This window comes from Gobio gobio (assembly GCF_949357685.1).
Source record: "Gobio gobio genome assembly, chromosome: 7".
Classification (NCBI taxonomy): Eukaryota; Metazoa; Chordata; class Actinopteri; order Cypriniformes; family Gobionidae; genus Gobio; species Gobio gobio.
This window is the reverse complement of record NC_137103.1, coordinates 55,651,184-55,676,310: the sequence shown is the minus strand read 5'-3', so window position 1 is coordinate 55,676,310 and position 25,127 is coordinate 55,651,184. Positions and strand designations below refer to the sequence as shown.

Genomic DNA, 25,127 nt, shown 5'->3' with positions numbered 1-25,127 from the left:
GGACTTCTCAAGCTGGTCTATTCATAATTCATCACAGCAGTCATTCAGTCCACAGCTCATTATCAAAGCTCAAGAAATTAAAATCAGTCTGAAGTTAACCAGGTTGCATTGTTTGCTTAAGTAATAAATCTGTGTGTGTGTGTGTGTGTGTGTGCATGTGTGTTGTTTGCAGGTGTCCAGCATGTCTTTTGTGAGTGCCGAGTACACGAGCTGTGGAGAAAATGAGTTTTACAACTACACAATCAGCAGTTGCCAACCCTGCCCACAATGCCAACCGGGACAAGAGCCCTACATGGTGAGAAACACACATTCACATAAACACGGGATGAAAAACATCCGTGCACACGCACATTTGGGTTTAATTTCATCCCAGAAATGCGCTGTCGTTCAGTCTTTCACAATGACACTCGCATTCCCGGGGAATGCATGGACTAATAAATTGTACACCTTCAATGCAATACAAGTCGCTTTGGTTAAAAGCATCTGCCACATGCAGCTCTTTTCAATAAAACAGTTCATAGGTGACACCAAAAGCAGCTTAAAAATTTCACAACACCCTGTCCAAAACAGATGCGACACGAGACGCGATTAAAATCAATCAAAAATCACAGCCAATCAGAAGTGTGTGTGGGCGGAGTCTCTCTGCAAGCGCTGTGCACTCGCAATCAAATCAGTCCAAAATCACAGCCAATCAGAAGAGTGTGTGGGCGGAGTCTCTCTGCAAGCGCTGTGCACTCGCAATCAAATCAATCCAAAATCACAGCCAATCAGAAGAGTGTGTGGGCGGAGTCTCTCTGCAAGCGCACTGCACTCGCAATCAAATCAGTCCAAAATCACAGCCAATCAGAAGAGTGTGTGGGCGGAGTCTCTCTGCAAGCACACTGCACTCGCAATCAAATCAGTCCAAAATCACAGCCAATCAGAAGAGTGTGTGGGCGGAGTCTCTCTGCAAGCACACTGCACTCGCAATCAAATCAATCCAAAATCACAGCCAATCAGAAGAGCGTGTGGGCGGAGTCTCTCTGCAAGCACACTGTACTCGCAACCAAATCAATCCAAAATCACAGCCAATCAGAAGAGAGTGTGGGTGGAGTCTCTCTGCAAGCGCACTGCACTCGCAATCAAATCAATTCAAAATCACAGCCAATCAGAAGAGAGTGTGGGCGGAGTCTCTCTGCAAGCGCACTGCACTCGCAATCAAATCAATCCAAAATCACAGCCAATCAGAAGAGAGTGTGGGCGGAGTCTCTCTGCAAGCGCACTGCACTCGCAACCAAATCAGTCCAAAATCACAGCCAATCAGAAGAGAGTGTGGGCGGAGTCTCTCTGCAAGCGCACTGCACTCGCAATCAAATCAATTCAAAATCACAGCCAATCAGAAGAGAGTGTGGGCGGAGTCTCTCTGCAAGCGCACTGCACTCGCAATCAAATCAGTCCAAAATCACAGCCAATCAGAAGAGAGTGTGGGTGGAGTCTCTCTGCAAGCGCACTGCACTCGCAATCAAATCAGTCCAAAATCACAGCCAATCAGAAGAGTGTGTGGGCGGAGTCTCTCTGCAAGCGCACTCGCAACCAAATCAGTCCAAAATCACAGCCAATCAGAAGAGCGTGTGGGCGGAGTCTCTGCAAGCGAACTGCACTCGCAATCAAATCAATCCAAAATCACAGCCAATCAGAAGAGCGTGTGGGCGGAGTCTCTCTGCAAGCGCACTGCACTCGCAACCAAATCAATCCAAAATCACAGCCAATCAGAAGAGAGTGTGGGCGGAGTCTCTCTGCAAGCGCACTCGCAACCAAATCAGTCCAAAATCACAGCCAATCAGAAGAGCGTGTGGGCGGAGTTATTGGTAGTTTAGTGTTTAATTTACAGCAAAACAATTTTAGGTCGGAAAACATTATTTTTGTCTTACATTTCATTTACATTTCATAAACTCAACAAGCTCAGGACGACTTGTTTTCCGGCAGTTTGTTTTTGTGAATTAAATGTGTCTAAAGGATTGTGGAGGATTTAAGGCCGTGATGGACATAGATATCCATAATAAAGGCTAGATGTCTCGTCCGCGCTGCTGGCCAATGGAGGTCGACGTCCGCATCTGGCGGCCATCTTGTCACAGTCAGCTCGCTCACTCGTAACATTGTTTTCATGGGTGCTTGCACTTTTTAAATAACCATAACTTGCTCAATTTTCTACCGATTTTCAAACTGTTTGGTTTGTTATAAACGTCAGAGATGTAGTTATGACACTGCATACTTATTAAAAATGATTCATAATTTGTTCAAGCATCCATAATTATAGCCACGTTAATAACGTTTGTAAGAAACCAAACCATTTGTAAATCCGTCATGATTTCAGTGAGATAAGAGTATTTGTGTTCAGATCACTCGCCTTACACCAGGAGCCACAGAGACAAGATGGCCGCCGGTGATGACGTTAGAGACTCCGCCATAAGACATCTAGCCTTTATTATGGATATCTATGGTGATGGATACATCCAATGTATCCTTCAAAACGAAGGCTGTCTTCCAAGGATCCTTCAAATTAAGATGGCCGTCAGCGCAGAGTCCTGCACGGCCCGATTTTGTAAACCCGACCGTACCCGCAAGTGCTTAAAGCTACACTGTGTAACTTTTTTAGTTTATTTTTAGCTAAAAACACTTAGTTCTTTCAAAAATATATGTGCTCATTAATGTATATTTACTTCTTTCAAGTAATAAAGTATTCTCGTAAGTTTATAATATGCCATTGAAAACACATACGGGTGAGGGTTCGAATGCGGGTCGCCATGTTGCTCCTCCATCTTGAAAGTACATTAGCCAAAGAGGGACATACCCGTAAATTCAAGCTTCGCCTTTGGCGTTTTAACACTCGATGGCAGCGTGTCGAATGTGGACGAGGGCGAACTGGAAGCCATGTTAATCTTGGACTAAATCGGCCACCGTAGGAGTTAAAACGAAATCGGAATTGAGAGGAACAGAAACTAATATTCTATGGATGGTCATATACCTTTTTACCACTAGATGGGGGAACATATCACACAGTGTAGCTTTAAAACAGCGTCCGGCCCGTTTTCCGACAACAGCACTAATTAAAATCTGCACCGGACCCGACACGCTTAAAATAGAACCGACAGCCGACCCGCACCGGAAATAAAATCAGCTTAGCGTAACATTATAGACACACTTACCAAAAATGTTATTGCCATCATACTGAAGTTAGTAGCCTACATAACCATTAACACAAGGACAACTTCAGCCGAAGCTGTCAAACATGGTTATGTGTCTTTATCATCATTAGGCACATTCAGTTCTGTCCCCTTTTGAAAAATACTGTTCGATAGAACTGTGCTTGGTTTGTTACCACAGTTATCGGCTTGCTATGGATTTGAAATAATTTTATATTTTAAAAAACATATTTTTGTAGATGTGTTCCTAAAAATATGCATATATTGGAACCCATCTACAATATACATGCATATCGTCGCTGCCCGATGAAACTCACGTATGTCCAAAACAGTTACTTTTCAGGAAGTGAAAAAACACCGTATTTCAAAAGCAGTTGAATGTAGCGTTGTCATACTTGGTACGGCATCTTTACATGTAACCATATTCTTGCCAGTGTAATAATATAATCCACATTTGACCAAAATTGAGTTTAATTGAACATACGTGCATATTTTACAGTAACGGTGGTCGATACGCGTTCTTCCGATCATTAATTAGAATGGCCAAGTCGCGTTTCATATTGACAGAGGAATACGCTCAGTTTATTAAATAGCCTACGTCTTAGTTTATTAAATACGCTTAGTTTATTTAATTTTAATTATACATTTATTAAATGTCTCTTGCAAACTATGAAGGGACAATGAATCAATACACTGACATGGTAATGCTAGACAGATACTTTGTTTGTACAGTCCTACCGTAATTTTGTCACTCCTAAACGTACGTCTGGCGTCAGGGGGGAAACGTTTACCTCGATGAAGGAAAGTCATTGTCTCACCAGGCTATGTTTCACGAGACCGGCGAGATGCTTCCACAGGGCGGGAGATACGCGGCGTGATTGACAGCTTTGACACCAAATGGATAAACGTGAAAATCAGATGACATGATTTCACAACTTTTCATTGGCCATTTAGATATGTGAAGCATACTGTATACGGAAATTAACCTGGACATTCAATCCGTCGAAAAATCTCAAAATCGGAAAAATGGACATACGTGGTTTTCATCGGACAGTGACGATATATTTTTATTCGTTTGCACATGACTGTTTAGACCCGTGTTTAGACCCGTGTTTCTCCCGCACCCGGATCCGACACAGTTAGGATGTTTTTCACCCGTTTCAGCAATATTCGTGTACCCGCACCCGAGCAGGACTCTGCGTCAGCGACTTTTGATGACGTGGCAGCCGAGATACGCAGACTTCCGTTTGAGAAAGCACCTGAGATTAAATATTGATAAAATTGGTTGACCGATTTTCTTTTACCTTTCATCACATTGTGTCTGGTTAGGACACAATGTTACAGTAGTTCATATGAGTCTCAGTGCACATACATATTTAAATCAGATGAGATCAGAAGATTGTCGTATAAACTACTGTTAGTGGTGCAAATTCAGAAGAATATCAGCTTGCAGGTTTGGAACGACATGAGACTCAATAATGACTAGGGTTGGGTATCGTTTGGGTTTTTTTTACGATTCCGGTGCCAAACCGATACTTTTAAAACGGTACCGGTTCCTGAACCGATACTTAAAAAATAAAAAAAGGCCACAAAACGAGGTGGATGACATGAAATGGCTTTTTTATTTTTTTTATTTTATTTAAATTGAACCATTTATTAAAATGTTTATGTATACTTGAATGTATGAACATAAATAAATACAAAACACAATTTACATATTTACAAATTCACAGTAAAACCTAAGCCACCTAACCCAACCACAACAAGCCTAATATAACTCTAAATAACAGTTGCAGTAATAACAGCAGTCGTCTGTATTCTTTGTATGCTACAAACCAGCTTCAGCTTTATTTTGAAACATGATAATATATTCTCTGGCTAAATATTTTAGAACGCATTGCCTTAATGTTTCCATGGTGACGCGGCATCCTTCTCACATGACACACAGCACAGCTCAGCTGTATCGGGTTTATTTAGTTTTTTCTTTTTATTCAAAACATTCACAAACTTCTTAACTGTGTCACGAACTATCTGATGTTCAAATGTGTGAGTGAATGTGTGTTAGTTGATCTATAAAGCGCAATGGGCGGCGCCATGTTAGTTTGCGCCTCAGAATCGGATCTGTCGGATTTACAACACTTGAGTTCATTCTCGTCTCACGAAATACATGAAAGTAAGTGGAAGAAGAATAGAGTAAACTATATAGTTACTATATAATGTGATGTGAATAAAACACGTAGCGTTAGTCAAATTATAACCGTCTGAAAGGATTGTCAAAGCCGCTTTCATAGACATCAGTGTGTGTTTTGTTGCGAGTAGCCTACTTATGAGCATTTAAATGTCTGAAACCTGAAATAAACATGATGTGGTTGAAAACACTGAATAGTTGTCATGAGTTGTGATGTGACGAGCGCTGAGCGTCTGTCTTTTGAATTTTGGTACCGAAATGAGGCACCGAAATCTGCGTTCTGATTCGGTCCGGTACATACCGTTTAATATTGGCACCGGGTTTCAGTACCCAACCCTAATAATGACCATATCCTAGAGGTGAACTGTCGCTTTAAGAGCGGATGGTCTTTCTCTAGACCACCCAGACTGCAGCGGCGTCAAATGGCACTTCAAAAGATCTCGAGTGTTTAAAGAGACAAGTCTCAGCGCTTGTTATGTGTAGTGGAAACTGCTGGTATCAATATTAACATTAACAGTACGATTTCCATCAGATTCGCTCTTGTTTCTGAAAGCATCTCTTCACAATTCTTTCCAAAAACATGCACCACAACTATTACAGAAATAAGTGTGTTTTTGCATAATTATACCTCAGTGATTGTTTGGAGTGGCACTGAAAATTACAAGTAAACCGATCCTAGACGTAGACCGTCTTTCTCACTTCTACTTTCGTTGGCGACACCTTCAGCCTGTAATTTAAATGAGCTGTGATCTAAATCAAACTCTCTTTGATTTGATGCTTAGGAACACGTTTCTAAAGCACATGAAACGGATCTCTTGAGGCAGCAGCTCTCATAAAGGTCCTGCTGTAAATCATGCAGGAAGAGGAACTTCAAAGCTCTGAGTGTTGAAACCCTAGAAGAGTTCAGAAGCGCTTGAGATCCGTCAACCAGACCTCAGGACTCAAGGGGGCGATAGAGTTTCCAAATGTGTCATTAAGTGAGAAAGGCGGAGGAGGGACGTTTGTATCGCTTGGTATCAAGTGCTAAGGAAGAGACTGGTGGTAACAGAGCAGAGTAGATCAATCTCAACAGACTGGGCCATCTGGCCAATCAGAGCAGAGTAGATCAATCTCAACAGACTGGGCCATCTGGCCAATCAGAGCAAAGTAGATCAATCACAACAGACTGGGCCATCTGGCCAATCAGAGCAGAGTAGATCAATCACTACAGACTGGGCCATCTGGCCAATCAGAGCAGAGTAGATCAATCTCAACAGACTGGGCCATCTGGCCAATCAGAGCAAAGTAGATCAATCACAACAGACTGGGCCATCTGGCCAATCAGAGCAAAGTAGATCAATCACAACAGACTGGGCCATCTGGCCAATCAGAGCAAAGTAGATCAATCACAACAGACTGGGCCATCTGGCCAATCAGAGCAGAGTAGATCAATCACAACAAACTGGGCCATCTGACCAATCAGAGCAGAGTAGATCAATCACAACAGACTGGGCCATCTGGCCAATCAGAGCAGAGTAGATCAATCACTACAGACTGGGCCATCTGGCCAATCAGAGCAGAGTAGATCAATCACAACAGACTGGGCCGTCTGGCCAATCAGAGCAGAGTAGATCAATCACAACAGACTGGGCCATCTGGCCAATCAGAGCAGAGTAGATCAATCACAACAGACTGGGCCGTCTGGCCAATCAGAGCAGAGTAGATCAATCACTACAGACTGGGCCATCTGACCAATCAGAGCAAAGTAGATCAATAACAACAGACTGGGCCATCTGGCCAATCAGAGCAGAGTAGATCAATCACAACAGACTGGGCCGTCTGGCCAATCAGAGCAAAGTAGATCAATAACAACAGACTGGGCCGTCTGGCCAATCAGAGCAGAGTAGATCAATCACAACAGACTGGGCCGTCTGGCCAATCAGAGCAGAGTAGATCAATCACTACAGACTGGGCCATCTGACCAATCAGAGCAGAGTAGATCAATAACAACAGACTGGGCCGTCTGGCCAATCAGAGCAGAGTAGATCAATCACAACAGACTGGGCCGTCTGGCCAATCAGAGCAGAGTAGATCAATCACAACAGACTGGGCCATCTGACCAATCAGAGCAAAGTAGATCAATAACAACAGACTGGGCCGTCTGGCCAATCAGAGCAGAGTAGATCAATCACAACAGACTGGGCCGTCTGGCCAATCAGAGCAGAGTAGATCAATCACTACAGACTGGGCCATCTGACCAATCAGAGCAGAGTAGATCAATCACAATAGAATGGGTTGTCTGACCAATCAGAGAAGAGTAGATCAATCACAACAGACTGGGTCGTCTGACCAATCAGAGCAGAGTAGATCAATCTAAATAAACTGGGTCGTCTGACCAATCAGAGCAGAGTAGATCAATCACAACAGACTGGGCCGTCTGACCAATCAGAGCAGAGTAGATCAATCACAACAGACTGGGCCGTCTGGCCAATCAGAGCAGAGTAGATCAATCACAACAGACTGGGCCGTCTGACCAACCAGAGCAGAGTAGATCAATCTAAATAAACTGGGCCGTCTGACCAATCAGAGCAGAGTAGATCAATCACAACAGACTGGGTCGTCTGACCAATCAGAGCAGAGTAGATCAATCACAACAGACTGGGTCGTCTGACCAATCAGAGCAGAGTAGATCAATCACAACAGAGTGGCCCATCTGACCAATCAGAGCAGAGTAGATCAATCACAACAGAGTGGCCCATCTGACCAATCAGAGCAGAGTAGATCAATCACAACAGAGTGGCCCATCTGACCAATCAGAGCAGAGGAAGCTCCGTTATGATAAAATATCACAGGAATAAGTTACATTTTACAATATATTTACATAGAAAATTGTAATAATATTTCATAATTTCCACTGTATTTTTGATCATATATAGAGTAGAAGAGACTATCAAAAACATGTCGACACTAGTTTACATTTATTTCTGTAACGTAATAAAAAAAAATTAACTTATTGTGTTTTTTTTCTTTCTTCTCTCAACAATGTAATTTTGTCCCGGTGCGAATAATTTCCTGGGAAAATACAGAACTGAAAAAAATTAATCATTTAAATACTATTACAGCAGTAGAAGACCTTCAGACGCAGCATTCCTGAGCAATTCAATAACGCCGTGCCCTCGGGCCAGAGATGATCCTGATCCAATAGAAGGAGATAAAAGACTTTAAACCATGTTGTGTGTGTGTATGTGTGTGTGTGTGTGTGTGTGTGTGTGTGTGTGTGTGTGTGTGTGTGTGTGTGTGTGTGTGTGTGTGTGTGTGTGTGTGTGTGTGTGTGTGTGTGTGTGTTCTTTCAGAAGTCCCTAAACTGGAGCAAATGCATGTTGGGGGTAAATGTCAGAACTGAGAAGGACTTTTCAATAAGTTTTAAACCGGAGCAGATGGCGCGCAACAACATTTCAATCTCTTTTATCTCCGCTGTTCTCTCCAAGACTCTCGAAATCAATACTGGAGGCCAAAAGAACAAAGAGATGCACCTCTGCCCACCAAAGACGCATAATTGACTCATTACACTAATTAAGAGCTCAGCGCTTTGACACTGACGAGAACGTTTACAAATGACAAGAAAATAATAGTAAAGCTGGAACCGCCTCAGGAGACGTTCTGATGAAGCCTTTCATCGAGATCTAGAGTCACGTCTGCTCGGCTTGAAAAGAAATCAATGATTATTAAAGATTTGAAGCGTATTATATGGAAGAGTTGCAAAAAATTATGTTCTTCCTCTGTATTTTTGTCCAGATGTTTTTGTTTTAACCATAAACTCACTTAATTGTGATCAATTTCTTTCTGAAAACAATTGTGAAGTATAACCACGAGCAGCAATTATCGGGGTTCAAGCGATTTAAGCACATGCGTAAAAAAGGTATTATGTTTTATTTAGCAAGCATGTAACCACTTAGATCGTAGATGATAACGAGCATTTACAGCCAAAACAGGCAATTTACTAAGGAAGCATAGTAGTTTCACAGCCTTTTAACATTGATCGAGGTTAAGCCAAAACCCTAGGATTAGTTCGTGAAGTTGTTTTTTTAAGAATCTCCAATATTTAACGAACGTTTTGATTGACAGCGGCGTTCCTAAAGGCAAAGTTGCTCAGAATGAGGAGTTCTAACGTATGGTGTGAATGTTGTACGAACAATCACGTGATTTACAATCCTTTACGCACGTGAGAAATGTGAAGGCGCATTTTTGGCCGATTTCTTTTGATTTTCTCACAGGCCCAGAAAGTTTCGTTCTGATCGGCCTCTGTTAACCTTGTCTGACAGCCGCTCAAACTTCATTGGCCGACGACAGCTGTGTTTATCGAGATACACGAATGTCCTCGTAGACAATGGCGGCACCTTGGACAAAGACGCCACATGCCAGTTCTCAAGTCAATCGGACTGACTGTTTCGTAGCTATAGCCGTTTTTGTGTTTTTTCAGTGTATAGCGCCACCAAGTGGCCAGCCATCGTGGCCTTTTTCACGCAACCACAGACCGAGCCCATACAGAGGTGCACCGAGTTTGGGGAAATCCTCTCCTTCTGTTCAAGAGGGATAGCCGTTTTAGTAAAAGTGGCCACGCCTACTTCGAACGTTTTGCCGTCCTGTCGCGAACGTGAAATTAAATTTACTTTTTTTAATAATTATTGACAATCAGACTCCAGAGAATCTTTCTGCACTGGTTTGGTTCTGATCGGGCGATAAACCTCGGGCTAGTTCGTGAAATTAGATTTTTTAAATAATCTTGAATATTTAACAAACTTTTCGTTTGACAGCGGCGTTCCTGGAGGCCTAGCTGTTCTACCGTATGGTGTGAATGTCGTGGACAAGTGCGGAAAATCTCATGATATACAATCCTTTACGTATGTGAGAAATGTGAAGGCGGAATTTTGGCTGATTTCTTTTGATTTTCTCACAGGCCCAGCGAGTTTCGTTCCGATCGGCCTCTGTTAACCTTGTCTGACAGCTGCTAAAACTTAATTGGCCGACGACAGCTGTGTTTATCGAGATACGCGAATGTCCTCGTAGACAATGGCGGCACCTTGGACAAAGACGCCACATGCCAGTTCTCAAGTCAATCGGACTGACTGTTGCATAGCTATAGCCGTTTTTGTGTTTTTTTTCAGTTTATAGCGCCACCAAGTGGCCAGTTGCAGCGTCCCATTTCACGCGACCACAGACCGAGCCCATATAGAGATGCACCGAGTTTGGTGAAATCATCTCATTCCGTTCAAGAGGGATAGCCGTTTTAGTAAAAGTGGCCACGCCCACTTTGAACGTTTTGGCGTCCTGACGCGAACGTGAAATTAAATGTACTTTTTTTTAACATCATTGACAATCAGTCTCCAGAGAATCTTTCTGCACTGGTTTGGTTCCGATCGGGCGATAAACCTAGGGCTAGATCGCGAAAGTGGATTTTTTATAGAATTTCCAATATTTAACGAACGTTTTGATTGACAGCGGCGTTCCTCGAGGCAAAGTTGGTCAGAATGAGGAGTTCTATCGTATGGTGTGAATGTCGTGAACAAGTGCGGAAAATCTTGTGATATACAATCCTTTACGTATGTGAAAAAATGTGAAGGCGCAATTTTGGCCGATTTCTTTTGATTTTCTCACAGGCCCAGCGAGTTTTGTTCCGATCGGCCTCCGTTAACCTTGTCTGACAGCCGCTCAAACTTCATTGGCCGACGACAGCTGTGTTTATCGAGATACGCGAATGTCCAATGGTGGCAATGGTGTCAATGGTGGCCACCTCGGACAAAGACGCCACATGCCAGTTCTCAAGTCAATCGGGCTGACTGTTGTGTAGCTATAGCCGTTTTTGTGGGTTTTTTTCAGTTTATAGCGCCACCAAGTGGCCAGTCGCAGCGTCCCATTTCACGCGAGCACAGACCGAGTCCATACAGAGGTGCGCAGAGTTTGGGGAAATCATCTCATTTGGCATCCTGTCGCAAACGTGAATCGAAATTAAATTTTATATCAGTTTTTAAATTAAATCAGACTCCAGAGAATCTTTCTGCACTGGTTTGGTTCCGATCGGGCGATAAACCTAGGGTTAGTTCGTGAAATTAAATTTTTTAAATAATCTTGAATATTTAACGAACGTTTCGATTGACAGCGGGACAGCGGGAAATCATCTCATTCCGTTCAAGAGGGATAGCCGTTTTAGTAAAAGTGGCCACGCCCATTTCGAACGTTTTGCCGTCCATTCACGTTTTTTTTTCCGAAAAATCCAAAATACCCAACATTTTCGCCAAATACCCCAAAAATCGAGACGTGTGTTTTGTTCGTCTTGAACCAAAGGTTCAACTGATATAAGACACTTGAGTCTGTTTTGAGCCATTTTTAACCGATCATTTATGAGCTATTACAGCTCTACGCTCTTGAACGCCTGATATCTTCAGCCGATTTGCTTCTCCAGTAAATATATCTTGATTTGGAAATGTTCGGATATTTGTACTGAAAAACAACACGGAGAAAGTGAAGGAAAAGCCTCTAAGAGTTTTCATTGGTGTCACATGTTTTGGTCACTGCATCATCGTTCCCAGATTTCCATCTCCGCGAGTTTCCATCAATGCGCTATTATTCTAACATGTGCAATAATCAGAATAAAGATGGAGTAGTTCTGGATCTGGGTTATGAAATGCGATGATATGAACCGTCAGTGTAAAGCAGGACATCTCCAGATCTAATATGAATGCGGTTAGAGCCGGGTGGGATGTTTCTTCAGGACATGTTTTCCATTAAGCGGCACAGGCGCGGGATAGCTCTGGCAGGTCGAGGCTTTAGCGGTGAACTCGTACAGCTGGCTGAAGCTGGTTAATATTGGGTGATTAAAACCAACTGGGCTTTCAGTGAAGAGCAATGATTCTTTTCTGAGGGTCTCATCAGATCAAGTCATGTTAGCTGCATTTCTACAGCGCTTCATAAAACACACATCGCCTCAAACCTCATCAAATATGAGACTCTAAAAAGACCATTATTCAGATCAGTGTTGATTCATAGTGTCAAAGATATGTTTTTCTAATGTATAAGTTCTGAGAACGTTCCCTGTTAGATTATTCAGCTCAGTTCAGTCAAATCAATAATATTACTCAATATTAAAGCTGCACTATGTAACATTTTTTCAGTCAAATCTCCAAACCCCACTAGGCCAGTGTTATATATTTTGTTGAGTTGAGAACTTACAATATCCCAAATGTTTGTAAATCGTGAGATGCTATTTTACCCGAGGAACCGGGACGTGTGAGGGCGTGGCCTGTCGATGACATCATATTTGTGTTCCCCTCTTACCTCACACTCATGAGCGGAGGAGCGGAAGTGGCGCCGGCGACTGTGGCATAATAAAAGTCCTGCTGCTCATGAGGCGACTGTCATAAAAAAGTCCCGCTGCTCGCGAGGCGACTGTCATAATAAAAGTCCTGCTGCTCATGAGGCGACTGTGGCATAATAAAAGTCCCGCTACTCGCGAGGTGACTGTGGCATAGTAAAAGTCCCGCTGCTCGTGAGGCAACTGTGGCATAATAAAAGTCCCGCTGCTCGTGAGGCGACTGTGGCATAATAAAAGTCCTGCTGCTCATGAGGCGACTGTGGCATAATAAAAGTCCTGCTGCTCATGAGGCGACTGTCATAATAAAAGTCCTGCTGCTCATGAGGTGACTGTGGCATAATAAAAGTCCTGCTGCTCATGAGGCGACTGTCATAATAAAAGTCCTGCTGCTCATGAGGCGACTGTCATAATAAAAGTCCTGCTGCTCGCGAGGCGACTGTCATAAAAAAGTCCCGCTGCTCGCGAGGCGACTGTCATAATAAAAGTCCTGCTGCTCATGAGGCGACTGTGGCATAATAAAAGTCCCGCTACTCGCGAGGTGACTGTGGCATAGTAAAAGTCCCGCTGCTCGTGAGGCAACTGTGGCATAATAAAAGTCCCGCTGCTCGCGAGGCGACTGTGGCATAATAAAAGTCCCGCTGCTCGCGACAGCGACTGTGGCATAATAAAAGTCCCACTGCTCACAAGGCGATTTTGGCATAATAAAAGTCCCACTACTTGCCAGGTGACTGTGGCATAATAAAAGTCCTGCTGCTCGCAAGGCGACTGTCATAATAAAAGTCCCACTGCTTGCAAGGCAACTGTGGCATAATAAAAGTCCCGCTGCTCGCGAGGCGACTGTGGCATAATAAAAGTCCCGCTGCTCACGAGGCAATTTTGGCATAATAAAAGTCCCGCTGCTCACGAGGCGACTGTGGCATAATAAAAGTCCCGCTGCTTGCGAGGCGACTGTGGCATAATAAAAGTCCCGCTGCTCGTGAGGCGACTGTGGCATAATAAAAGTCCTGCTGCTCATGAGGCAACTGTGGCATAATAAAAGTCCCGCTGCTCGCGAGGCGACTGTGGCATAATAAAAGTCCCGCTGCTCACGAGGCAATTTTGGCATAATAAAAGTCCCGCTGCTCGCGAGGCGACTGTGGCATAATAAAAGTCCCGCTGCTTGCGAGGCGACTGTGGCATAATAAAAGTCCCGCTGCTCGTGAGGCGACTGTGGCATAATAAAAGTCCTGCTGCTCATGAGGCGACTGTGGCATAATAAAAGTCCTGCTGCTCATGAGGCGACTGTCATAATAAAAGTCCTGCTGCTCATGAGGCGACTGTCATAATAAAAGTCCTGCTGCTCGCGAGGCGACTGTCATAAAAAAGTCCCGCTGCTCGCGAGGCGACTGTCATAATAAAAGTCCTGCTGCTCATGAGGCGACTGTGGCATAATAAAAGTCCCGCTACTCGCGAGGTGACTGTGGCATAGTAAAAGCCCCGCTGCTCGTGAGGCAACTGTGGCATAATAAAAGTCCCGCTGCTCGTGAGGCGACTGTGGCATAATAAAAGTCCCGCTGCTCGCGAGGCGACTGTGGCATAATAAAAGTCCCGCTGCTCGCGAGGCGACTGTGGCATAATAAAAGTCCCACTGGTCACGAGGCGATTTTGGCATAATAAAAGTCCCACTACTTGCCAGGTGACTGTGGCATAATAAAAGTCCTGCTGCTCGCAAGGTGACTGTCATAATAAAAGTCCCACTGCTTGCGAGGCAACTGTGGCATAATAAAAGTCCCGCTGCTCGCGAGGCGACTGTGGCATAATAAAAGTCCCGCTGCTCACGAGGCAATTTTGGCACAATAAAAGTCCCGCTGCTCACGAGGCGACTGTGGCATAATAAAAGTCCCGCTGCTCGCGAGGCGACTGTGGCATAATAAAAGTCCCGCTGCTTGCGAGGCGACTGTGGCATAATAAAAGTCCCGCTGCTCGCGAGGCGACTGTGGCATAATAAAAGCCCCGCTGCTCGCGAGGCGACTGTGGCATAATAAAAGACTTTGTTTTGAATAGGTGACCTCTAGCGGACGGAAAACTTACATAGTGCAGCTTTAAATGTCTTTTAAAGCCCTACATATGACACAGACGTCCCGGATCAGGTCTGCAGATCTTTTCGTGATTTCTGCTGATGTCAAACGTTTGTGTGTGTTTTTCAGAACTGTGGTTATGGCACTAAGGATGACGACTATAACTGTGTGGCGTGTCCAGCGGGGAAGTTCTCCAAAGGCAAGTACGAGATCTGCCGTCGACACAAAGACTGCGACTCCCTGTACCGGGCCACCGTGTTGACGACGGGGACTTTAGAGAGCGACGCTGAGTGCGGACCGTGTTTACCGGGGTAAGAAACAGTGAGCGAAATGGAGTGCATTTGACTATTTCAGTGGCGTTGGTTCTGGAAATGTTTATTTTTTTTTCATTAATTTTTCCCATAGGAATTTCTGAAGAGTCTAAAGCATTATAAGCTATGAGGAGAATCACAACATTTTGAAAAAAGTATTTGAAAATCGCTCTGTGAACTAAATGGTAGTTTTATTTTAGTATCATTGACATTAATATTAATATTTTGAATCAGTTTTTGATTTTATATTATGTGGTTTCATTTTAGCTAGTTTTAGTCATTTTTGAACATCCCATTCAATACATTTATATTTTTGTATATTTTTTATTTAATTTTATTTCAAGTAATAAAAATGTTTTTCAATGGCTTTACTTTGAATGAACTATAGTAGCCCTGCTTAATGGCTTTAATGAGGGAAAGAATCATGAAGCATTGTGAATGACAATCAAATAAAAAAATTGTGAAATATACAATAAAACGAAAAGTTGTTTATTATATCTATAGAAACATTATATTTCAAGTTTATTTATAAAATATGCATGTACAGTATATACAAATATTTAAGTATTCTGAGAGCACAGGGAGACTCGATTACATCATTCGCCGTGTTTCATTGGAATGGGCGGAGCTAAAGAGTTATTTTGGTGCGATTTGTTCGCTGCTACTCTCTGATTGGTAGAATTTCTGCACAGCATCATGGGTAATGTAGTTTTTCCCCATGAATTTAGCTGTTAAACTTACTAAAAATATGCATATACTAATATTAAAGTATTTTGAGAGCACAGGGAGACTCGATTACATCGTTCACCGTGTTTCATAGGAGTGGGCGGAGCTAAAGAGCTATTTTGGCACATTTGCTCACTGCTACTCTCTGATAGGAGGAATTTCTGCACAGCATCATGGGTAATGTAGTTTTTCCCCATGAATTTAGCTGTTAAACTTACTAAAAATATGCATATACAAATATTTAAGTATTTTGAGAGCACAGTGAGACGCGATTACATCATTTGTGGTGTTTTATAGGAGTGGGCGGAGCTAAAGAGTTATTTTGGCACGTTTGCTCACTGCTACTCTCCGATTGGTGGGATTTCTGCACAGCATCAAGGGTAGTGTAAATTTTCACCATGAATTTCACTGTCAAATTGAATAAAAAAATATGCATATACAAATATTAAAGTATTTTGAGAGCACATGGAGACTCGATTACATAATTTGCGGTGCTTCATAGGAGTGGGCGGAGCTAAAGAGCTATTTTGGCACATTTGCTCACTGCTACTCTCTGATTGGTGGAATTGTCTGCATAGCATCATGGGAAATGTAGTTTTTCACCACGAATTTAGCTGTTAAACGTAATAAAAATATCCATATCCAAATATTTAAGTATTTTGAGAGCTCTGGGAGACTTGATTACATCCTTCACCGTGTTTCATTGGAGTGGGCGGAGCTAAAGAGCAATTTTGATGCGATTTGTTTACTGCTACTCTCTGATTGGTGGAATTGCCTGCACAGCATCATGGGTAATGTTGTTTTTCACCATGAATATAGCTATTAAACAATAAAAATATGCATATACAAATATTTAAGTATTTTGAGAGCACAGGGAGACTCGATTAAATAACTTGCGGTGCTTCATAGGAGTGGGCGGAGCTAAAGAGCTATTTTGATGCGATTCATTCGCTGCTACTCTCTGATTGGTGGGATTTCAGCACAGCATTATGGGTAATGTAGTTTTTCACCATGAATTTCGCTGTCAAACTTGATTATTTTTTTAAATAAGTTGCTATAATGCCAACAGAAAGCACAAACTATCGATTAACAACCTCGTAGCTCACAGGAAGGCTGTCTTTAACAGTTTATAAGTTATCGTTAAAAAAATTATTTCCCTGTGGAGAGTTTTTGCTTCCGGAATTGACTGTTGCACTCTATAAAACGAACAGTGTTCACAGCAAAAAATGATGTTCTTCCTCAGTTTTCAATATCTAATATACATCACAAATATTGAATACATTCTTAAATCAAGACACATTTACTGGAGAAGAAAGAAAACACTTAATATCTTCAGTCATTTTGCTTCTCCAGTAAATGTGTCTTGATTTAAGAATGTTTATATATTTGATATTGAATACTGAGGAAGAACATCATTTTGTCAGTGTAACCCTAACCTTCTCCAAACCATAACCTTGAAGCTAGTCACAGTTTAGAATGACCCATCTTCCTGAAGTCCTGCACACACACACACACACACACACACACACACGCGCGCGCGCGCGCGCACATGCGACGGCTTCACGCTGCTGTAGCCACTTAAAGTGCAAGGTCTGGTTTCAATTGTCTTCAATGTAAATATACAAAGTGCAGCTTTTTAAAAGAACATTATTGAGTGTGTTTAATATACTCTGTAGGACGCCTCAGGAAGTCTGCGCTGTTTCTGTTTTGAGGGACGTAAAGTCTGATAGTGGGATATTTCCTTTGAGATTGTCCCGCATGATGGCTTTGATCAGGCGTTTCTGCGGTTCTGCATCTGAAGGCATTGATGTGTGTGTGTTTTCAGGGCATCAGTGGCGTCTCGGCTCACTGAAGATAAGACATGAAGCACACAGACTAACACTGAGCATGCGGCGTAGAATAAAACACATCCAGCTAATCAACTATTCGGCTGGGTTGTTTTCTCTTTTCTGTCAACGGTTCTAGTCTTTACATACTAAATGCATATGTGAATAAACTCCAGTTATTAACAGTATTCCTGTGAGGTCGGACAGATGTTTATCGGTTTGAATATTAAAGGGATGTTCGTACAGTGTTTCGGTTCCCATTGACTTCCATTATATGGACTAAAAACACTCTTTGACTTTTGAACTGTTAGATCTTTACCAAATCACTCCATGTTCCATCCATCCATCCATCCATCCATCCACCTGATCGTTTTTTTCTTTCTGTTGTTCTGCTATTCTTACTGTCTGTCGTTCTTTTTGTCTGTCTATCTATCTGTTATTCTGTCTATCGATCGTTCCTTCTGTCTGTCTGTCGCTCTATCGTTCTTTTTGTCTGTCGTTCTTTCTGTCTGTCATTCTGTCTATCTCTATCGTTCCTTCAGTCTGTGTTGTTCTGTCTGTCTATCTATCGTTCCTTCTGTCTATCTGTTGTTCTGTCTGTCGTTCTTTCTGTGTCATTCTGTCTATCTCTATCGTTCCTTCTGTCTATCTGTTGTTCTGTCGGTCGTTCTTTCTGTGTGTCATTCTGTCTATCTTTCGTCATTCTATCGTTCTTTCTCTTTCTCATTCTGTTGTTCTTTCTGTCTATCCATCCATCCATCTATCGTTCTGTCTGTCTGTCATTCTGTCATTCTATCCATTGTTCTTTCTGTCTCACATTCTGTCATTCTATCGTTTTTCTGTCTGTCGTTCATTTTGTCTGTTGTTATTTCTATCTATCTATCATTCCTTCTATCTGTCTGTTGTTATATCTATCTATCTATCTATCTATCTATCTATCTATCTATCTATCTATCTATCTATCTATCTATCTATCTATCTATCTATCTATCTATCTATCTATCTATCTATCTATCTATCTATCTATCTATCTATCTATCTATCTGTCTATCTATCTGTCTATCTATCTATCTATCGTCGTTCTATCATTCTCTCTCTCATTCTTTTGTTCCATCATCCATCCATCCATCCATCGTTCTTTCTGTCTCTCGTTCTGTCATTCTATCGTTTTTCTGTCTGACGTTCTTTTTGTCTGTCTATCTATCTATTGGTCCTTCTTTCAATCTGTCATTCTGTCTATCTATCGTCGTTCTATTGTTCTTTCTCTCTCATTCTGTCGTTATTTCTGTCTATCCATCCATCCATTGTTCTTTCTGTCTCATTCTGTCATTCTATCGTTTTTCTGTCTGTCATTTTGTCGTTCTTTTTGTCTGTCTATCTATCTATCTATCTATCTATCTATCTATCTATCTATCTATCTATCTATCTATCTATCTATCTATCTATCTATCTATCTATCTATCTATCTATCTATCTATCTATCTATCTATCTATCTATCTATCTATCTATCTATCTATCTATCTATCTATCTATCTATCTATCTATCTATCTATCTCTATCACTCTATCTATCTATCTATCCATCTATCCATCCATCCATCTGTCGTTCTCTCACTCTGAATAACTCTTGTGTATTGTAATGTGTTTCAGTCCTGAACGTGTCCTGTCTAAACCTTACACTGATTCTATATATATATTTGTTTTAATGAACATCTGCACATTGAGTTCTGACCTTCCTATGCTTCTCTTCTCCTTCAGGTACTACATCCTGGAAAACCGTCCGCGTAACATCTACGGCATGGTGTGTCATTCCTGTCAGAACGCTCCGCGCAACATCAAAGAGTGTAAGAGCTTTTCATTATTATCTGTTTCAGCTCATCTCAGCAGTGCATAAACACACAGTAAACTCTTCCATTCCGGTCCTGGTTTGCCGTACCAGGCCCACACACAGTTCGGGATACTAAACCCAAACCAAACCGAACCAAAACCAGAGTTCCCCCGAGTTCCTGTAATGAAACAAATAGCAGGTCATCAATAAAGCGGCGCTGAGGAGCTCGGGGCCGCCTGGAGTCCATCAGCGAGCGCGTTTGCGGTGGATGAATATTTTTAAGATTTATTTTCCTTCTCTTGGCCTGGGTTTAGTGTTTGGCAGATCGTTCATAACATGGTTGACTCACTGATTAACAGCGCATACCTGAAGCAGTGAGTGAATGGAACAGACCGCAGGCGCGCTGTGACACACTGCAGAAGCGCGCGCGACCATTCCCGCTTAACCTTCAGACTTAAGGCCGCTTAATCCTCTAAAACATTACAGAAAGTAGCAGCGAGGATTTTTCATTTCTGAATTAGTGCAGTAAATGACGTCTGGTTTCCATTCAGGTTTTGGGGGTTTTGATTTTATTTAGGATAAAATGTCATCGTTTGTGGAAGAGAGGGAACAAATTAACTCCAGGTTTCACCGACAGAGAGAGAGCCAGGCTTTTTATTGTTTTGTTTTGCTAATTTCTTTTTCCTTTTTTTTTTTTAAATCCCAGCTTGTTCTCAACAAGATTCGGTCGTGTTGCACTCAAAGGCTTTAGAAAAGGAGTAAAAGAAAAGGAAACCTTATTGTAAAGTGTTACAAAAACTACAATAAAAATAAAACAACTAGGGCTGTCAAAAGATTAATCGCGATTAATCGCATCCAACATAAAAGTTTGTGTTTACATAATATATGTGTGTGTACTCTGTTAATTATTATTTATATATAAATACACACACAAGCATGTATATATTTAAGAAAAAAATATTTTTATATATAAAACATTTATATATATTATAGATTATATAAATGTATACACATGCAAATATTTCTTAAATATATACATGAATGTGTGTGTATTTATATATAAATAATAATTAACAGAGTACACACACATATATTATGTAAACACAAACTTTTATTTTGGATGCGATTAATCGCGATTAATCTTTTGACAGCCCTAAAAAAAACAAGCGTCTTGTTTTCCTGTAGAAATATCTAAACATTTTTAAATCAAGAAAAATCGAAATCAAGTTTATTTTATGACCCCATTGGCAGATTTTTTTTTTCCTTGTTGAAAAGTAATTTAGTTTCTTCAGTAAATGTATCTTGTTTTAAGAATGTTTGAATATTTATACTTAAAACAACATCATTTTTGTACAGTGCATTACTTTTGTTTTTAAACAAAAGAGATTAACATTAACTAAGATTAATAGATGCTGTTGTTCATTGTTATTTAATGTTAACTAACTAAATTTAACAAATTAAACCTTATTGTAAAGTGTATAGCAATATTTTAAATATATCAAATCATGCACTGTAAAAAATTATTGTGATGATTAGTTATCACAACTTAAAATTCAACATTAGAATAAGTAATAATGTGTTGTTTCAACTGAAAGTAAGTGTTTATGCTTGACTTAAAATGGTAAGTTTAGTTAACTTTAGTTTGTTGCTGCAACTTGAAATTTGTTTAGATAACTTAAATATCCAACTTAACTTTAGTTTACTTTGATATTTAAGTTATCTCTGTAAGAAAATGTTGCTGCAACTTAAAATTAAGTTTAGTTCAGTTAACTAAACTTAAAATTTTAAAGCAAGAATAAACACTTTAAATTTAAACAACATATTATTAAATAAAATTATGTTTCAACTTAAAGTAAATGTTTGTGCTTGACTTAACATTTTAAGTTTAGTTAACTTTAGTTTGTTTCTGCAACTTGAAATTTGTTGAGAACTTAAATATCCAACTTAACTGGACTAAACTTAATTTTCAGTTGCAGCAACATTTTTACAGAGATTAGTTAAATTTAGTTTAGTTTGATATTTAAGTTATCTCTATAAAAAAATTGTTGCTGGAACTTAACATTTTAAGTTTTGTTAACTTTAGTTTGTTGTTGCAACTTGAAATTTGTTGAGATAACTTAAATATCCAAGTTTAGTTCAGTTTAGTTGGATATTTAAGTTATCTCTGTAAAAAATAGTTGCTGGAACTTAACATTTTAAGTTTAGTTAACTTAAATATCCAACTTAACTGAACTAAACTTAAAATTTTAAGTTGCAGCAACATTTTCTTCCAGAGATAACTTACTTAAAATGCTAAGTAAACTAAACTTAACTAAACTTAAAATTTTAAATCAGGCATAAACGCTAAGTTTAAACAACACATTATTAAATTAAATTCTGTTTCAACTTAAAGTGTTTGTGCTTGCCTTAAAATGTTAAGTTTAGTTAACTTTAGTTTGTTGCTGCAACTTGAAATGTGTTGAGAACTTAAATATCCAACTAAACTAACTAAACTTGGATATTTAAGTTATCTCTGTAAAAAATGGTTGCTGCAACCTAAATTTTTAAGTTTAGTTAACTTTAGATTGTTGCTGCAACTTGAAATGTGTTTAGATAGCTTAAATATCCAACTAAACTAGTTAACTAAACTTAATTTAAATCAAGAATAAACACTTTAAGTTGAAACACATTATTAAATTAAATTCTGTTTCAACTTAAAGTGTTTGTGCTTGACTTAAAATTTGAAGTTAAGTTAACTTTAATTTGTTGCTGCAACTTGAAATTTGTTTAGATAACTTAAATATCCAACTAAACTAAACTTAACATTTTAAATCAGGCATAAACACTTAGTTGAAACAACACATTATTATTATTCTAATGTTATATTCTGTTTCAACTTAAAGTGTTTGTGCTTGACTTTTTAAGTTTAGTTCATTTAAGTTGGATATTTAAGTTCTCAACAACTTTCAAGTTGCAGCAACAATCTAAAGTTAACTAAACTTAACATTTTAAGTCAATCTCAAACACTTACTTTAAGTTGAAACAACACGTTATTACTTATTCTAATGTTGAATTGTATGTTGTGATAACTAAAACCAAAATGTATTCAGAAACCAACACATTATCACAGTTTATTTGCTATATTTTAGAAAACGGTAATAAAATATGACAAGAGCTGAGTTAAACTGTGTCAGAACAAACTCATCTTGATAAAGTCAGATAATTTGATAGAAAGGGATGTAATGGATTACAATCAAACAATCAGCTGTTAGATTTAAGGACACAATTAGATAATACCAATTTAGTATTTAGGTCAAAGGTCGCATTAGCAATTAAAGAAAAACGCTTAAAACATGCTCAGCTCAAAGTGTCTGAATCATTTTGCTCCCAAATGTTTATAAATGTTACCGGTAGTTACTATATGAAGTACTTTTGGGGTATAATATGTCCCAGTTTACTTTATTGTGCGATCCTCACTTACATAAATGAACTATAGTTTCCTGCACTCACCAGTAAAACATTATATCTGCTGTCTGAATCATTTTTGGTTTGAGTTTTTTTGAACATCTTTGTGCTGTGAAACACGTCTGCGCCGGTCCTGGGGTTTTCACTGCCTCTTTAATTGTTTTCTATTATGTGGTGACAGAAATTAAGCAGGTGGGAATGATATTTAATTTAAAAAACGTAACAAACAGGCCCTTTAAGGCTCTGAAACTATGCAGCGAGTCGCTCGGGTGAAGACATGCTCACACTCGCCAGGTAATCTGCAAATTATGCTCGCCCGCAGCGCAGGTTGTGTCTGATAATTAAGAGTTTTGAGGAAATAAAAAGATTATTAACTTGCTGCTGCTTGCATTTGACATGGGTGAAAACATGCGTCCTCCGTCCACCAGCGGACCTCACGCATGCCAACATGTGATTCTAATTCGGTCAGCTTCGCATGTTTCGCTGTTTCCAGTCGCCGGTCACATATAATGCGATCAAGCAGAAACCTTCAGATCATGTGCATCTAAAAGGACAAGTTGGCCTTAAATCAATGCTGTCGTTGAGAGCCGATGTGACATCAGATTCATAATGAACAGCCCTAGAGCCGCAATGAGTAAATCTGCCAAACGACTGATCGGGTTTCAGCGAACCATCCTTACGGCATTTATTTCATTTACACTGTGTTTGACACTCTCAATGAGAGAGAAATAAGCAAAGACGTCAAACATACGAGAACTTTTGACAAATTGTTCTGTTCGTGTGGGAGCTGTTTGCTTTTCAGATCAGATGGTCATAATTAAATCAATACTCGTGTAGATGAAAACACTCGTCCAGCAGATTCAGACACGTTTGTGTTTGGGCCCATTAAGACTGTTAGTGTGCCGTATTTAATGTTGGATTGTTATACAGTAAATGCCATGCTGTATCAAATTATACTCTATCAAACAATTTCCACTTAAAGTGAAGTCATTTTCAACCACAGTGAAGGATGTCATCAGATGATAGTAATTCTGCCTGAAATCAGAGATTTTACTGACTGATGAAATGACTCTATATTCCTAACATTGTTGCTTAAATGATGGCTAATTACATTTGGGTAAATGATGAACACATCAGACAACTGAGGATTTTCATTAAAGACTGATCGCAACTTCATTGATGCTTACTAGAAAGAAAAAAAAACATTTAAATTTCTCTATAGTACAAAATTAGGCTGCATTTAAATATTTAACTAAAACAAAACCACTAGAACCAAACTGGGCATCATTGAAATCTCTACTTGAACAAAACCACCAGAACAAAACCAGGCGACATTGAAATATCTTCTTGAACAAAACCACCAGAACAAAACCAGGCGACATTGAAATATCTTCTTGAACAAAACCACCAGAACAAAACCAGGCGACATTGAAATCTCTACTTGAACAAAACCACCAGAACAAAACCAGGCGACATTGAAATCTCTTCTTGAACAAAACCACTAGAACAAAACCAGGCGACATTGAAATCTGTCCTTGAACAAAACCACTAGAACCAAACCGGGCGACATTGAAATCTCTACTTGAACAAAACCACTAGAACAAAACCAGGCGACATTGAAATCTCTACTTGAACAAAACCAGGCGACATTGAAATCTCTACTTGAACAAAACCACTAGAACAAAACCAGGCGACATTGAAATCTGTCCTTGAACAAAACCACTAGAACAAAACCAGGCGACATTGAAATCTCTACTTGAACAAAACCACTAGAACAAAACCAGGCACATTGAAATCTGTCCTTGAACAAAACCACTAGAACCAAACCGGGCGACATTGAAATCTCTACTTGAACAAAACCACTAGAACAAAACCAGGCGACATTGAAATCTCTACTTGAACAAAACCAGGCGACATTGAAATCTCTACTTGAACAAAACCACTAGAACAAAACCAGGCGACATTGAAATCTGTCCTTGAACAAAACCACTAGAACAAAACCAGGCGACATTGAAATCTCTACTTGAACAAAACCACTAGAACAAAACCAGGCGACATTGAAATCTCTACTTGAACAAAACCACTAGAACAAAACCAGGCGACATTGAAATCTGTCCTTGAACAAAACCACCAGAACCAAACGGGGCGACATTGAAATCTCTACTTGAACAAAACCACTAGAACCAAACCGGGCGACATTGAAATCTCTACTTGAAC

At 40.2% G+C, this 25,127-nt stretch overlaps 1 protein-coding gene across 1 annotated transcript in view; it reads left to right on the top strand.

Annotated features, from left to right (window-relative positions):
* Positions 1 to 25,127, top strand: part of edar (ectodysplasin A receptor) — a 78,394-nt gene that overhangs the window by 28,674 nt on the left and 24,593 nt on the right. The window contains exons 3-5 of the mRNA XM_079822010.1: positions 173 to 295; positions 14,905 to 15,086; positions 19,397 to 19,482. Coding sequence (XP_079678136.1) covers positions 173 to 295; positions 14,905 to 15,086; positions 19,397 to 19,482 — 391 coding nt within the window. The remainder of the gene's footprint in view (positions 1 to 172; positions 296 to 14,904; positions 15,087 to 19,396; positions 19,483 to 25,127) is intronic.